General features: G+C 34.5%; 1 protein-coding gene across 1 annotated transcript; it reads left to right on the forward strand.

The window, feature by feature from the left end:
- The first annotated feature begins 1,892 nt into the window (after positions 1 to 1,892).
- LOC102662644 (protein MAIN-LIKE 1) lies at positions 1,893 to 4,117 on the forward strand. Its single transcript, XM_006574781.4, has 4 exons — positions 1,893 to 2,340; positions 2,433 to 3,092; positions 3,177 to 3,765; positions 3,849 to 4,117. Exons 1-3 carry the CDS (start codon positions 2,134 to 2,136, stop codon positions 3,348 to 3,350), a joined length of 1,041 nt encoding a protein of 346 aa, XP_006574844.2. The 5' UTR covers positions 1,893 to 2,133; the 3' UTR covers positions 3,351 to 3,765; positions 3,849 to 4,117.
- The last annotated feature ends 13,959 nt before the right edge of the window (positions 4,118 to 18,076 follow it).

Here is an 18,076-nt window from a genome sequence, read left to right on the forward strand (position 1 = left end):
AAGTTGCAAATTGTGAGAACTATAATGATAATGGTAAGATTTAGAGACTGACATGATAATAATTTTTGGATTATCCTTTTTTTTTTTTTTATTATTATTATTATTATTATAATATTGGACATTTCATTGTCATTTTGGTCGGTATTTACTATTTATTATGCATCCACGTGTCACAGGACACACGAATAATAAAGTAACAAATAATGCAATACATCACTATTTCGCTAAAAATGTGTTAAGGTCTTCCTAGCCAACTGTAGGGCCTAACTTTCTTAGCAAAATTTAAACTTGAAAATTTTATTTGTCAATTATTTAAGTTTAGGAACTACTATAACAGTGTCATTGAGAGACTAGAAATTATTTGTTAATCAAGCACACGTATAATTAACAACCCCCTCCCCTCAAAAAAATAAAATTTGAGCCCACGTAAATTTAATGATAGTTATTTCAATCATAGGATGAAGAAGCGCACTGAGTGGTCCACCGACGGACCTATAATTTTACATGCTAAAGGAGGCAAGTGCATATTTCGAAGGTAGTTTATTTATTTTAAAATAAAATAAAATTGCAAATAAATCTCTGAAAATATATGATAAATAATTATGGTAAAATTGCTATCTTTGTTTTCTTCTTGAGTCCGAGATCCGTGATTTCATCATGGGATATGCTAGGTGCACTCAACAATATTGCTGGTGCACCCAACAATTTATTGAAAGGTCAATTTTGCCCTTCATTTAAAAACATAAAAAGCTTTTTCCCTCTTTTGGAAGCATTCTGTCTTCTCTTCCGCGAAAAAGCTTCCTTCCTCTTCTCTCTTCCGCAAAAGCAAGCTTCCTTGGTGGTCTTCTTCTCCGCGAGGCTTCTCCGCCTTCATCTTCTCCGCGAGGCTTCTCTCTTCCATTTGCATTCGAGGTAGGTGGCCTTCTTCTTAGCTTTGCTTTTGTTATGCACTGTATGTGTAGCATTTAGGGTAGGTTAGTTGAACCTTAGGGTAGATGAACCTTAGGGTAGAGGAAACCGGAAAAAATGGCGGAAGGTTGGTGACGGTGAGCCTTCCAGAAGACCCGTTAGGGGTTCTTCCGGAAGTTTCGGAAGAAGATCTTCCGGAAGATTTCCGTAAGAAGGGTTCTTTCGGAAGTAATGAAACGACTTCCGGAAGAACAGGTCTTCCGGAAAGCTCTCGGAACACCTCTTCTGGATGACCTTTCAGTGGTTCCAGAAGCACTTTCCGGAAGACCCCTTCTTCCGGAAGTTTTTTTTTTTTACAAAAATATTGTTTTTGTTAATTGTTTAAGTTTATTTTTTATATCATTTTAGTTGAGTATTTTACTAATTATTTAATTTGAAATTACTTATGTATTATTTTATAAATGAAGTAGTTTATTTGTATAAATAAAATTGTGTATGTTTGGAAATATTTTTTTCCCATTATTGTTTTATTTGTATATATAATTTTAGTTGTGTATGTTTACTAATTATATATTTTGAAAGTAGTTGTTTTTTTTTTGTCTATAAATAAATCTTTTTATTTTATTATAAATAAAGTTGTTTATTTGATTATAGATGAAGTATTTTTTTTTATAAATGAAGTTGTTTAATTTTTTTTAAAATTAAGTTGTGGATGTTTAGTAATGAATTATTTTTATATTAGTTGTGTTTTTTTATTTTTTATAAATGAAGTTTTTTATTTTTTTTTTAAAAATTAACTTGTGGATGTTTATTAAATAATTTAGTTGTGTTTTTTTTAGAAATGAAGTTTCTTATTTTTTTTTTAAATTAAGTTGTGGATGTTTACTAATTAATTTTTTTTACATTAGTTGTGTTTATTTTTATAAATGAAGTTGTTTAATTTTTTTTTTAAATTATGCTGTGTGTGTTTTTAAATAATTTGATTTAAATTAGTTTTATTTGTTTATAAATAAACTTGTTTTATTTTTATAAAGAAAGTTGTGTATATTTTGACCGAAAAAAATACGTGTTCGACATGATTTGCAGATCATGGCTAGAACACGAGGTATAGGTCGTGCCATAGGTAGACTTATAGGCAGAGATAAACCTGATGACTAGGATGCAACTGATGTTCCCGAGAGGCGTAGGCCTACTGCCTCAGCCCGTAGGCAACGGGTTCATCAGATGATTGCGGATGCACGTGACATGACTGACGATGTCCCTGATGTGGCTGCGGAGGCACCTGAGATGCGTGCGGACGTAGAGTGTGCTGATCGTGCTGAGGGGTCAGATGCTGATGATGCTGCTGAGGGATTCCCTGGTGGGCCACGTGACCCGTCAGTGCTGACATCATTTGCGGACCACGTTGCACATGCTGTTTGGAGTGGACAGGTATTTTAATTTGTTAATTTTTTTATCATTGTTGATTTATTTGTTTGTCATTAATTTTTTTTAATAATTGTATAATTTGTACTTCAAATCAGGAACGTCCTGATTTGAAGTTAGTGTCACATGGGAGGAAGGTGACACTGATTGGGAGGCCAGTGCTTGAGATTGAAGGCCTGGTGGGTGCCACAGGATTAAGTCCACTGATCGATTGTTCAGTTACTATTGGCGATCCTGGACTGATATCCGCATTCGTGGAGAGGTGGCACGGTGAGACTAGCACCTTCCACCTTCCGGTAGGAGAGCTGACGATCACATTGGATGATGTGTCGTCACTTCTTCATTTGCCCATCTCTGGCGCCTTGCACAGTTTCCATGCTCTTTCTATGGAGGAGGCCAGATTTTTGCTGATAGAGTTGTTGGAGGTGTCTGCCGAGGAGGCCAGAGCGGAGACATCACTCACACGTGGGGCATATGTACGACTAAAATGGGTTCGAGACATTTATGAGACAAGATGTCAGGCCCGGCAATGGATTGTCGCAGCTCGCGCTTATCTGCTGCACCTAGTCGGTTGCACTCTTTTTGCTAATAAGAGTGCAACATACGTGCATGTGGTTCACCTTGACGCTTTTCGGGACCTCGCTCAGAGTGGTGGTTATGCTTGGGGAGTTGCCGCACTGGTTCATATGTATGACCAGTTAGATGAGGCTTGTAGGACCCCCACCCGACAGCTTGCGGGGTACTTGACGCTACTTCAGGTAAATTTTGTGTTTTTTAATATGTTACGTTCGATTATGATTTAAACATGTTTTTATGTTATGTTAACCTCAATTATTGTGTAGTGCTGGATCTATGAGCACTTCCCTAGTGTGCACCAGTGCGTGACTGACGATACATACCAGGAGACGTCCCCACGTGCTTCTCGGTGGTTGACGTCGAAGGCGCACATGAAGGGAATCACAGGAGCACCCTACAGGGCACGTTGTGATGGTTTGACTGTCACAGATGTGTCCTAGTTGCCGTACACGGATCATTGAGGGGGTTAGGGCGTTTAAGGAGATTTCATATTTCTAGGGTCAGCTCAGATGGGGTCCTATGGTCGTCACAGTTTGACCGGAGAGGGTGGTACGCCAGTTCGGTTACATCTAGAGCATCCCTCCGCCGCCTGTTAGTGCACGATTGTCACACGATCAGATAGATGACAGGTGGATGCAGTTTGCGGATCACTTACTACCTGTGGGTCAGCTTTGTCTAGTGCCTGGGCAGGTATCTGCGGATTACATGGAGTGGTTTTTCCGCATATCTCATCCATTCATGACACCGACCCAAGCAGCTGACCAGCAGAGGGATGCACCAGCTGCAGACCCTGAGGACTACATACAGACGCCCAGCCCCCAGGTTCCAGTGGCATTTGACCCCCCTCCATATGTGGTAAGATTATTTGCGCGTTTAATATTTTATGAGTTATTATTTATTTTAAATTTTATAATAAATGCTTTTAATGACTTTGACAGGATGATTACAAGGGATATGAGGCGATTGCACAGAGGTTGGAGCGTGTGCTCAACCTTAGGATAGTCACTGCAGGCACAGAATTATATGACATTATGCAGGACTACCCGACGATCGCGAGAGGGGGACCCAGTGCTGATGTGACTGTCAGGGCTCGTCAGAGACACCGCACGGACTTTTGATCATTGTATTTATTTTTTGTGTTGTAGTTGACATGAATATTTGTAATTATTACAGTTTTTTGTTTAATATAGTTGACGTGTTTTGCACAGTTTATTATTTTATGATATAGTTTATTATTCCGATTGTGGTCCTTAAGCGAAGTTTACGAGTGTTTTAAATTTATTTTTTTAAAAAATAAACCTAAAATCATGAGTTTTGTTTGTAAGAATTACATAAAAAATAAATGTTTTTAAAATTATTCATAATTCATAATTATGTATTAAAAAAAATTACATGACAATGAAATCGCCATATAAGATACCACAAAGATGACTTTAAAAAAAATTCATGTTCAAGTACCCATGTTTGGTATTTTTTTGCGTGGGTGTGCCATTACCGTGAGACAATGGAGGGTGGCCATTTGTTATGCTTGAACGTCAAAGAACCCAAAAAAAATAGTCTCGTTCCCCGGTTGTGTCAAATAACACCTAAAAACAAAGCCTGAAAATCCAAAAAAATAGGAAATCGACCCTTTTTCATGTTCAAGTACCCATGTTCGGGATTTTTTTGCGTGGGTGTGCCATTGCCGTGAGACAATGGAGGGTGGCCATTTCTCATGTTTGGACATCAAAAAACCCAAAAAAAATAGTCCCGTTCCCCGGTTGCGTCAAATAACACCTAAAAAAAAGCCCGAAAATTCAAAAAAATAGGAAATCGACCCTTTTTCATGTTCAAGTACCCATGTTCGGGATTTTTTTGCGTGGGTGTGCCATTGCCGTGAGACAATGGAGAGCGGCCATTTCTTATGTTTGGACGTCAAAAAACCCAAAAAAAATAGTCCCGTTTCCCTGTTGCGTCAAATAACACCTAAAAAAAAGCCCGAAAATCCAAAAAAATAGGAAATCGACCCTTTTTCATGTTCAAGTACCCATGTTCGGAATTTTTTTGCGTGGGTGTGTCATTGCCGTGAGACAATGGAGGGCAGCCATTTCTCATGTTTGGACATCAAAGAACCCAAAAAAAATAGTCCCATTCCCCGGTTCCGTCAAATAACACGTCAAAACAAAGCCTGAAAATCCAAAAAAATAGGAAATCAACCCTTTTAACAATTAATTTTTTGGACCACTGAAACAACACATTCAACTTTATTATGGGAATTAAACACGCCATAAACAGATAAAGGTTACATCAACGAAAAAACAAAAAATTAAACATCACATTCACTTGTTTAGCGACGTCCCAGTGACCTCGTCTTCGATTTTCACAACATATTTAGTAAAGACAGCTAAAATTTCTATTGGTCCATATTTTTTCCAGTAGTTAGATTGTACTAACATCTTTAGCAGTTCTTCGTTGGTGATCATCTCATTTATTTCATATTTTATAACCGTATCTGAATACTCAAAGCGAGCTGGTTGGCGGAAAAACAATCGTCTTACCGTTTGTGATTCATGAATTCCAAGAGGGGGAATCCCTTTAGGTGCAACTTGCTTGATTAAATTCTTCAGTTCATCGATGATACATGTTGAAGGAATTTGAAATTTCTTAGGATTTTTTCCTGTGAACGCGCATCCAACAAATTTGTTCTGTGGTGGCATGTTCCATTTCCCGTTGTAATACAGGATCGCGTCATGAGTACGAGGCATAGTGCGTTCAAGTAAGTTTATTATTCCATCTGGTGTTCTTCCAATGGTGCATAATAACTCAATCGGACCAACACAAGAAAATTGATCATTACACATTAACATTGTGTTGACATCGTCATCATTTATCAATTTGATACACTCAAAGCGAATTTGGTTACCTGTATCGGTGAATGGCTTCCGGTAGTGAATTTCATCCAAAAATTGTTTGTCGGGTAGCTAAAGGGTATTGTGTATTCTGGTTATTAGGCTTGCAAAATCACACCTATTTGGTACTCGAATGGGCACCGGAGTTGAAGTTTGGAAGTAAACCCCAGTATCATTGTGAATAATCGATCCATTTGGATAAATGAAAGCCAACCTTGAGTTGACAATCGTCTGACTGCTAGTTTCTCCTAAAAATGCCATAGTTTGTGTATCAGTTGGGAGACTATTTGAAAGCAAGATATTGTGTGATTTAGTAGCCTAGTATACCATATATATAGATGGTTGTGACCGAGCCATTGTTTAACTTTGTTTACAAAAAAATAGACACGCGTAAATGTGTAGTCAAGTCAGCCAATGTGTTGTCGGCAATGTGTACTTAAGTCAGCCAATGTGTTGTCGCGCTCAAACTGTAATACGCATGCATGTCATTATGTGTTGTCAATTATCATAATGATGTTTGCGGCACGCGTAAATGATTTTTGTTGGACCAACAATTTCCTTGCTTAACCAAACGAGTACTTGATAATATTAATTGGTTAGTAACGGGTTACAACAAATTATATCGCATAATGAATACAATTACATAAACAATGCATGTTTAGTCTTCATTTAGGTCTACATAGTGTGTTTTGAATGACATCAAGCTTGTGTATTGCTGCATTCTACTAATATATGAAATTGCCCACTGCTTTGCCTGAGAATAACAATTGCTTGACCACAACAGTGCTGGAGGCGGCAAGGGACAATGGTCTTTCAAATAAACCTGTTGTACATGAACAAATATTATATCATGCGCTGACCGTGCCAAACGAACCAGCGAAGTCATTGCATAATTGTTATACTAACTATATTCAATGTACCTGAACAAAATGATTTTCAAACACGTGACCGACACATATGATGCGGTGGCCAGAAGAGTCAGGTGGTGGTTGACTTCTAAGAGGGAAAAATGTCATGCTTTGTTGTTGGGACAACGATACAAGGATTACGTTATACCGTGAAGCAATCACATATCCCATGTCCGTTATATCCATCCACTTGTCCACACTAACCTGAATGAACCAAACATACACATGTAAGTAATTTAAACATTGTTATTAAAAAAAATTAACCTAAAAACATACCTTTGAAAAGCCATCAACAAGTAGAGACAACTTTAATTGTTCAAATCTCTCTGTGCCACCAAAGAGGTTCATGTACTCATGCGACCACCTGCCAAGTTCTTTAATCAATTCATTACGCACTAACGGCCACGAATCTTCCCCCATACCTAATAAAGCGGCAATGGACCGATATCGACAGTTACCGTCCGCTTTCACATCCACAACGTCACGAATGAAACCTTGAAAGAATGACGCAAATTGATCCAACATCAGGATGATCCTTGTTGGCTGAGGCGGTTGAGAACATGATGCACTTCGTTTCACTGGAGAGTTGCTGCTTTGAACAGAATGAAAAGCATCAACATACTCCCAGTAAGACGGATCACGCTTTGTGGATCTTTGACTTCTTTTCATTGGTTTCTTCGGTGCACCTTTAGTGTTGACCTTTGACGGAGGAGGGCACATAGAGTTATGATCAGGGTATGCAATTTCTCGAAGTTTTCTCTTCAGAGTGACTTTGCCAGCCACATCAAGTTCATCAAACCTTTTAGATATGATCTCTATCTCTTCCTTGATGGTGACTTTCGTCTCACATAACCCTCGATCTGAAAAGTAAAGTCTCCTCCAAAAAAGATGGACTGACTCCAATGGGATGATTCCAGCAGTATACCTAGAAAGCTCACATGCACAAGAAAGACCGTGCGTGCTTCTCATCACACAACCACAAGAAGAGAGATTGTCGCCGAGATAACGTAGACGGTCAACCGCAGAAGCAATCTGATTTAAAGCATCCCTTGAAACCATCCCAAGAAACCTCTTGTATAAGGTTTTTTTATATACATGGCCAATCACATGCGTACTGGTTTCAAAGGATGCTTTAATTTCGACGTGTTGTAGCGTGATTATGTTGTTCATGGCATCCCAAACACTACGTAGGTCTCCAACGCTATTTTGTAGTACTCTTTTGAGAGCCCAATGAGCTGATTCAACCCTACATTTAAAATACACAACAAACATGAAAATATACAACAATTAAATACCATTTAATACTAATCGTTACTAACAAATAAAATCAGTTCTTAATACCTGTTTGTTGTTGTGTTGCCTAGGTGCATGAGCTTATTCGTCCATGCTGTAATAAATTTTTCCTTGTAGGGGATAATCCATGTGTCGTTAACATAGTCAATGAACATCGGCCAAGGCGAACAAGCAACTTGAAACTTCTGATGTGACTCATGGAACTCGTGTTCAGACGAACAATCAACCAAAGTACCCCAGCTATCCATTACATAGTCCCACGCATTTTTTTCCCCGATTAAAGATTTGCACTTCGTCTTCACATTCTTATCGATATGAAACCTGGACAACAAATTAGTAGACTCGGGAAACACAGTTTTCATTGCATTCATCAGTGCTAGGTCTCTGTCAGTGACAATAACAAGAGGGAGACGATCGTGTCTTAAAAATAGGCCTCAAAATCGTTCCAAAGCCCATACAATATTATTAACACGCTCAGGCTCCAGATATGCAAACCCAGCAGAGAATGTCATCGCCGTTGGTGTCACTCCAACAAAGTCAAGTAGTGAGAGTCTGTACCTGTTTGTTTTGTAGGTACTGTCTATAAAAAACACCAGATGACATGCATTGCATAACTTTACTGCATCTGGGTGACACCAAAACAGATCACGCACCACAACTTCATCCTTCAATCTATGCCAATGAATGTATTGATCACGTTCGAGAAGCTTTATCAGATACTGCATTTCGGTATCAGCTCCTCTTATTTAAGAACGACATGCACTTCTTGCATTGTAAATTTGGTTTATCGTGGTGCAACTGTCGGCATTGTGTTCCTTCAACGTTAGCAAGATGTTTTTCGGTTTCACCATCGACTTTGTCATATCAGCAATAATTTTCTTTTCTTCCTTAGTCAATCGCCCGACGTATGGATGTCCAACTAAGGACTTCGCCAATTCATGATTGTGAATCCCACAGATCAACTTCACCATCCAACCTTCCCCTCCATGCACTGGTTTCCCACGAAGCCTGAAGGGACAACCACATTTCCTACTCCCGGTGTCTTTTCTAACAAATTCTTTATTTCTACACTTGTACATACTACTCCTTTCACACCCAATTAAGACAAATGAACTTCTTCCTCTGCTATTGGTCTCTGTGTCAGACCTCATAATCACTGCAACAAATCCATTTTCATGGGCAACTGTTCGAGCCCATTGCAAAACATCATCTCGAGTAGCGAATACCTACAATGCAACCCTAACATATTAATTTTCATACAAACCATCAATTCAACCAAATGACTCAAATTATCTATGATTACCTGAGACGTATTAAAAGCATTTGAACAATCCACATGTGGTTCATTCACCTCACATTCTTCTTGATTATCATAATCATAATCCATATGAACTTCTTGTGACATCGCAAAGTCATACCTCCATTGATCTTCGTCCATCTTAAGGACATATGCATCATACACATGTACATTCAAATTATCATATAACCACATCCAAAAATTTACTACACCTTAAATAACAAACATATTAACAGCACATATGCATCATACACAACTATATTCAAATTATCATATAACCACATCCATATATTGACTACTTATTAACTCACAACTAATACAAATATATTCTAAATTTATAACTACATTATTTACTTAAACTAAACTTATCACTATAATAAACAACTAATAAAACATTTTTGTACCATTATACAATTAAGTTACCTAAATCATTTAATATTATACCATTATACCTAATTAAACCAATAATCCACAACATATATATATATATATATATATATATATATATATATATATATATATATATATATAATTATAAAACAGAAATAAAAAAAATTGCTAATTTAACATTCCGAAAGACCTTCTTCCGGAAGTGACTAAGACCTATTCTTGAAGAAGTGCTTCTGGAAAACACTTCCGAAAGACCTTCTTCCGGAATGGGTCTTAGTAACCTCCGGAAAAAGTTCTTCCGAAAGTTACTAAGGACTATTCCGGAAGAAGGTCTTCTGGAAGCACTTCTTCCGGAATAGGCCTTAGTAACTTCCGGAAGAAGGTCTTCCGGAAGTGCTCATTCCGGACCTTCCTCCTGCTGTGCCTAAAATTTCTTCCGGATACAGTTTCTACTGTTTTTCTTCTCTAAAAACTAGTCGGAAAACGAAAAAAATACTCATAAATGCGTACCTCTGACGAAATAGGAAGAACAACCACTAACAAAACTTCAAATACGGAACACGGGACCACCAAATCTTCAAGTACTTCACGGGACCACCAATGGAAACTGCAAAAGGGACCACCACCGAAACAACAGCAAGCAACCAAAACGGAAGAAACAAAGCAGAGAAGAAAGCGCAGTAAAAAGAAGCGTGAACGCGTTAATTTAAAGAAAATTACACAAGAGCAAAATCGTCATTATATATGCATTAAATATTATTTTATTTTTACTTATTATTATAAAATGAAAATTCTTTTTTCTTCATTTTTTTATAAAATAATAATCATTTTTTTATTATATATTAACTTTTGTAATAGAAATTAAATGTTATCATAATAAATAATTTATATTTTTAATAAAATTTACGAATTAATTAATTTTTATGGTTTAAATTATACTAAATTGTCACACAAATTAATATTTTACATGCGCGTAAAAAAAATTATAAATATTAGTCATAATTACGTTCACTAATTATTTAATTATTTATGTATAATAATATTAATTATTTTATAATTTAGTTTATCCATTAAAAGTAAATTATTACAAAATAAAATATTTTTTTTAAAAAAAACTTACTTCAAGAAGAACAAATTTCCAGAAGAAAATGGAAATCTTCCGGAAGAAGCTTCTTCCGGAAACATTCCGGATGACGTTCTTCCAGAAGTAGTTTCTGAGTAATTCCGGAAATCACAAATACTTCTTCCGGAAGAAGGTTCTTCCGGAAAATTTCCGGAAAGAGGCTTTCCGGAAATTTTCTGGAAAAAATCTTCTTCCGAAAGAAGAATTGCTGAAGGGCAGTTTCGCCACTTCACTGTTTGCTAGGTGCTCCAACAATAATATTGGGTGAACGTAGCAACTCCCTTTCATCATTAGCATGTTCATTTAACAGAACAAATAAACACAGTTACTTTGAACTTTTCTTTGACAAGAACACCTCTCATAATCTCACTTAAAAAGATGTTCAAGAATTTCGAAAATGTTAAATTGGTTTAAAAATTGAACAACTCGTCAACTAACATCCAAAACAAATTACATTTCTTCGTTCCCTTGCCACACCCTCGACAATTTAACTTGAATGTAAACATCGTTTATGCCCATTATCTGCCAGGGTCTAATTCTAGACTCCCGTTAGGCATGATGAATTACAAAATGTAAGTATCTTTAAAAGAGTGTGATTTGGAATTTTTCTGTCATCCCTCAATAACATACGCTACAATTTTCCAATTTTCGGCTTCCCAATCACATTATCGACCACAAAGGGAAAGCCTGAATATAACAAAAACGAAAAGGGATCTGCCACAATATTATTTAACCCTCTTCTAAACCTTCAAGTGAAGTGCATTGTATTGGAGTACAAGCTTAGTTTTACATCGAATAAAAGTGAAAAAAAGAAAAATAACATATAAAAAATAATTGGGATGTGAGATGTCAATTTGAAAGAGGTAGAGGATATGAGAAAAATGATATTTTTTTTAATATCTGAGAAGAATAATCAATATTAATATTAATCATTAATAATATATTAAATATTTCAACTTGTTATTTTTGTTTCTTTTTCCAAAGCTAGATATTCAAATTATAGGTAAACAATCTAAGTTGTTCATTATTTTATATTATATCTAATGGTGATAAAATTATGACTTACCAATAAATCACTTATTTAATGGGTTTACCGTATACATTACCTCAATCATAATCTTCCTCTCCATCTCTCTCAATTATTGAGCTCATAGTAGGTGGACTCGTCAGAAGTGCTGGTAAGGATGATAGTCATAATATAGATCCAACAAATTGTGTTCTTTTAATTTTCTTTGTCCGATTGAAATAATTAAAACCAAATAAAATAGGAAAATCTTTTTTCTTCTAACTTTTAAGTTTTTTATGAAATTAAGATTTATTATTTCCAATTTTACATTCTATTTTGTTTTTTAAAAAAATCAATAAACTTAAGATAAAATCTTATATCTTATAGTGTCCAGTTGTAACATTCCTGCCCTTTTTATGCAATGTTCTAGCAGCACCGGCGATTAATTTAGAATTCAAGAGAACCCTGGGAAAAAAGATGGGACCAAAAAGTAATGGACTCAAGTTGTCTTATTCTTGTGGAAAATGGGGAAATTAAATAATATACAGCTGGAATTCTCTGAGGGCATACATGCCTTTGGCTTTGGGAATAATTGGTATGGTGCATGCAACATTATATGTCAGCAACATGGCAGGCAATACCTAGATTTATCCCATTTTGGAGAATAGCTTTTATGCATTCCATATTTGGGAAGAAAGCCGAGGAGCTAGGAGACTATAATACTCTTCAAAATTCTCCAACTTTTGTAAAGGTTTTTGTTAGAACTTTGAATGATTGATAAAAGATTAAAATAGAATGTCTTTCCTAATAAGGGAGGGATGCAGGGGCAACAGGGGCTTGAGCCTTTATTTTTTTGGTATTTTCATATATATATATATATATATATATATATATATATATATATATATATATATATATATATATATATATATATATATATATATATAAAGTTATTTAGTATAAAATTATATAAAATTAATTTTATTTGTTGGTTTACAATAATGATTAATATTAATTAGTATAAAATTGTGTAAAATTAATTATGTTTATTGTTTTATTACAATAATTTAAGTGATATCCAGTATAGAACTAATTGTATGTTTGTTGTTATTATAATAATAATTAAGGTTATCATTATTTAATATAAAAACTAATTTTAATTTTGTGTAAATTTTAAATCTTCATAAATTTTTCTAATATATATATATATATATATATATATAAAGTAGATATTAAGCTTTTTGGTGAAAGTGCCCTGTACGTGATTTCTTGCGGCACTCTTTTGCTTTGCTGTTTGAGATTTCTTATAGTTTAACATATATATTGGAGCATTAAGAAACATAAAAAAGGGATTTGGTACGGTGTTTATTTTGTCTTAGTGTATTTCAAGTATGCATCTTCACTGTGATGTGTAATAATAATAATAATAATAATAATAATAATAATAATAATAATAATAATAATAATAATAATAATAATAATAATAATAATAATAATAATAATAATAGGAATAAACAAAATAAGGTTATAGAAATTATTGTTTCATAGTGATTATTTTTGTTACTTCATAAATTAATTGTTGTAGAAGTTTTTTTTAATTTATTTTGTTGAATTAATATATTTCGGTTTAATTTATATTTTTTTTGTTTTGTCAAGTAATTGTTACTATTGAATGATATGTGTAGGATGCATGGGATACAATAAATTATTTTATTATGAAATTATGATTGAGATTGTGTGTAAGTGATAATCATTTGGTACGTAATGGATTGTGAATTACATGATTGTTGAGATGTTGTATGTTTTGAGTTGTGAGTCACGAATTATGTAATCACACAACTGTAAGACCCTTTAAGGGCGACGAGTTAATGCATGATGAGTTGTGATGGGATCCACTGTGGGAACCCGATGAGTTTAATTACTTGAGGTGCGGTGAGTTTTAATATATTTTTTAAAAAATATATATATAGTTGAGATTTTGAAAACAATTGAGTAGTTGTGTGCATTGCATAATTCATAGGTAGAGTCTGTGTGTTCAAATGTTTTTTGGGTTGGACTAAATTAGGAGGGAGAGACCCTGACGGACTCTTCGGAGTATAGGCCTTGGGGGTCATCCGGTTTGAGTGTTCCTTTAAGCCTATGCCGATCCCACATGGTTGGAGCATTCTCACAAAATAGCGTGACGCTGACTGGTCTCCCTATGATTTCACTTAGTGAGGGTGACCTGACTTATCCATTGTGAGGCATGTCCTATCATGTGCTCCTAGGCGCCCGACGAGGTTTTTCACTGAAAAATGGTACCACATTGCATGTAGGCTAGTCTAGTGTATTTGTCGCATAACACTTGTGTTTGACTTTCATTGAGTTAACAATTGTGGTTTGATGTTATTGTCCGGAGTGTGTGAACTCGAATGAGTGTGAATAATGTGTGTGATTTTGTGAAGTGATGTTATTTATATAAATTCAGCTTTAAGTATTATATGTTTCACATGCTCTAATATTTTATTATATATGAATGTGATAACTCACTCTCGGTGTGTGTTTGTGTTTGGACAGATTGCCATTTTGTTTTAGGTGAGCCATCATATGGTGAGTTCCATGATAGAGACTGAGAGACTTAGTCTGTGATAGAGACATGCTCTGATAAGTGTGACATTGGGGCATAGGATTTTACTTCGCATGTTATAATTTCCGTAAATGATATAATTGTGTTATATTTTTTGTTTTAGTTTTTTTTATTTATTCAGCATGGACGACCTTGTTTTGAGCCAGGATAACTTTGTTTTTATTCGAACAATTTCTACTATGTTTTCATTAAGTGAATGTGAACCCTTTATCTTTTGAAATTAATTTAAAGTCAATGTGTTAAAAAAAATCTGCATGATTTTATTTCCTTTTATTCGTTATTTGTGAGGGTAGAGGGTGTCACACTTGTCACAGAGAAGAGACAAGGTTAGTCCTTAAAGGTCCACTAGAAGTAGTTATTGAACTTCCTATTTTGAAATTTTTTGTTACACTAACAACTTAACATTTTAACATACAATACTAAAAATTCAAAATATATAATAAAAAAGATTGCAAATTCCAATGTACCAGAAATAAAAATACATTATTTTTTAAGTATACCATGAATGTTTTGAAAAGCAAAATTAATGTCAACAAGTTTATGCATTCAAACGCTCACTTCATCAACAAATACAATGACAGGAGAAAGCTTGTTGGCAAATGAGAAAAGTGCTTTGGTTAGTTTTTCAAAATCTTCAAACCACTGTATCAAGAAAAAAAAAACAAATATATATAAGATATCACATGCAAAAGAAAAAACCAATATACCTTTAAATGACTGAAACAATGTATACAAGAAGAGAACCAGCTATGCTGATAAAATTTACACTGACTTCAATTGCAAGTGCCTTGGCTAGAAGGATTTTCCCAGTGTCAGGAGGACCAAAAATTAATATTCCTTTATAGGGCTCGAAAAAGTTTCTTCAAATTGGTTACAAACAAGGAAAAAAAACAAAACCTATTTGGATATAGTGAGAATGCATACGAGAAACAAAAAACATTACGCGTAACAAATTTGCACGAGAGAAAAGCTCTGGCCTTCTCATTGGAAGAATAATGAGTTCATTAAGTGACTTTTTCACATCTTCAAGAGCACCTATGTCATCAAACTTCACCCCAATTTCACCAAGAGGCACTACAGCTAAAATGAAATTGCTCTCAAACTCATCGTTTGCAAGGTTTTGTTACAATATTCATATGAACAAAATCAAACTAAGAAAAAAAGGGCCTGAATTTAAAATTGTAAAATTGTTAGGAAAATATATGTTTGGGAAATTTTACCCTTTGTGGGTGTAGGTTTATGTATGTTAAGTGCATTAAGCCAATAATAGTTCAGTGTAGTACAATATAGTCCATGGGACACAAATATCTTTTGCACATTAATCACATGCATAATAACATTTTAATTATCAACAAAGATCACTTATATTAACACAAAACAATAAAAAAAAAACATGCCTTGAGGCTTTGAGAAGGCTTTCGTGACATAGTTTCCTGGCCCTTTGATCTTGAGACTGCAATTTCAAGACTTACACAAAAAGAACAAGTGAACCTTAAAATTCTACCCAATCACATATATATAATAGAATAATAGGATTTATATTTATACCTTTCATGAGGCAGGCACAATCTAGAGACTACAAGTTCTTTATTAAATGAAGATTGATCTAGCAGTTGATGATAAAAAAGGATCCTCAGAGTCAAATCTATCCCTTGAAGTAAAAGTACCTTGGTATAAGAGTCAACATTCATTAAAACTGTGGGCCTAAGAAGACTTGATAACCCTCCTCAAGGAATGTTCAACACCACTCTTTCCACTACGTACCACTAAATTAAATAAGGGTCTCTTCTCTTCCAAAATCCTTTCTTGCTTGCATACCTTACAACTAGGAAACCATAGAATACACAAAGCATAACTATAATAGGGATTTAGCACATGGGTCATCCAAAACACACAATCACATGGCAACCAATGAAAGAAGAAAATACCACATCCCCTTCAATCTAATTGGAAAATACCACATTCTCTTCAGCACATGCATACATAAATATTAGTAACAGGAAAAAGCATCACAATTCAGAACTCTCAAACAAATTACACACAATTTAACAATAAGCTTACATCCGTGGGTGGGAACTGCCAAATTTGCTGTAGAACACAATCAATCATATACGCTTCCTTACAAAACAATCTCTCTTGCACTCTTTCTCATAAGTAACCACCCTTAAATAATGTTCCTAGTTTTCTATTACAATCAAATCTCTGACATATCTTTTCAACCTTTTATAGAAATTCTAAACATCTTCCACATATCCACGAGTACAATAAGAAACTATCCATAACAATATTTAATGAAATTTCGCTCAGTTACCATCTCTTCACTCTTGCCTTCTAAACTGTTAACGGATGAATCACTTGAAGAGGAACTATCAGCTAAGTTAGAATTAGAATTCTCTGTATTCTGCCCATTGCTTTTGGTTTCATTTTTTACAGGCTTCTAAACCATAGGTTTGGGCTTGGGAATTCTATTAATACTACCAACCTGTAAATGTACACTCAACAAGAAATGACATTGCTTTCTTAGACCTGTAAAATCACATGCAATTACAGAGTCTTGTGAATTAGACAAGTAGAAGAGATGAGTACCTTGGTTTATTGAATCTAGAAGTCCTTCCAAACAAGTACAAAATAAGAAATTAATAACCAATTAGGCAGTTACATTAAAACTGTTGTATGTACATAGCAATTTACTCAATGATCAAACTCAAGTTGGCAGTCAGCAAAATGGAAAAGTGATACTTTACAAAGCTAGACTGATCCATTTTCTAAACATTAAGAAGTGCATAAATGAAATATGATATAAAAAAGGGGAACTTTGAAGCCATCAACGATATGCTTCAGATCCATTGGTCATCCTAAAATCATTTACACAGTCCTTATGGAGAGCAAAGGGAGGGAGGAATGTACTGCCTTTCGAAGCTTCTGAGAGAACAACTTGCAAGCATCAATGCTCAAAATCCATGGTCGTGGCAAGAGCAATGAAAGCCACAATATCCTCTATGCAAGTCCCGTGTTGCACCACAACCTCCACTTTTGGCTTGCTACCACTACTAAAAAAATAAGTTTTAACATCGTCTTATTAACATCGGTTATTTTACAACCGATGTCGTTAAGCACTTACAATATCGGTTTTCATATAACCGATGTTAACAGCTCGATTTAGTGCGATTTTAATATTGATTATTTTAAAACCGATGAAAAAATAAGTTTTAACATCGTCTTATTAACATCGGTTATTTTACAACCGATGTCGTTAAGCACTTACAATATCGGTTTTCATATAACCGATGTTAACAGCTCGATTTAGTGCGATTTTAAAATAACCAATGTTAATATAAACTCTTTTTCTTTAATTATTTATATATTTTTTTAAAAATCATATATTGAGTTATTAATTATATTTTAATTAAAAAATATAATAATTAATAAACAATAACAAATTCAAAAGGTAAGCATTTAAAAATTAAACTAAATTTTTAAAATAAATTTTGTAATTTTAATTTTATTATTTCATGATTATCATTTAAATATAACACACATTTATATTAATTATTTCATATTAGTTCATTCAAAAATAAAAAAAAAATGGTTTTATTTGTATGACACTCGGTACCAATTGGTTCTCTGTGCATATA

This window comes from Glycine max, chromosome 2 (genome assembly GCF_000004515.6).
Source record: "Glycine max cultivar Williams 82 chromosome 2, Glycine_max_v4.0, whole genome shotgun sequence".
In the NCBI taxonomy this organism is placed as follows: Eukaryota; Viridiplantae; Streptophyta; class Magnoliopsida; order Fabales; family Fabaceae; genus Glycine; species Glycine max.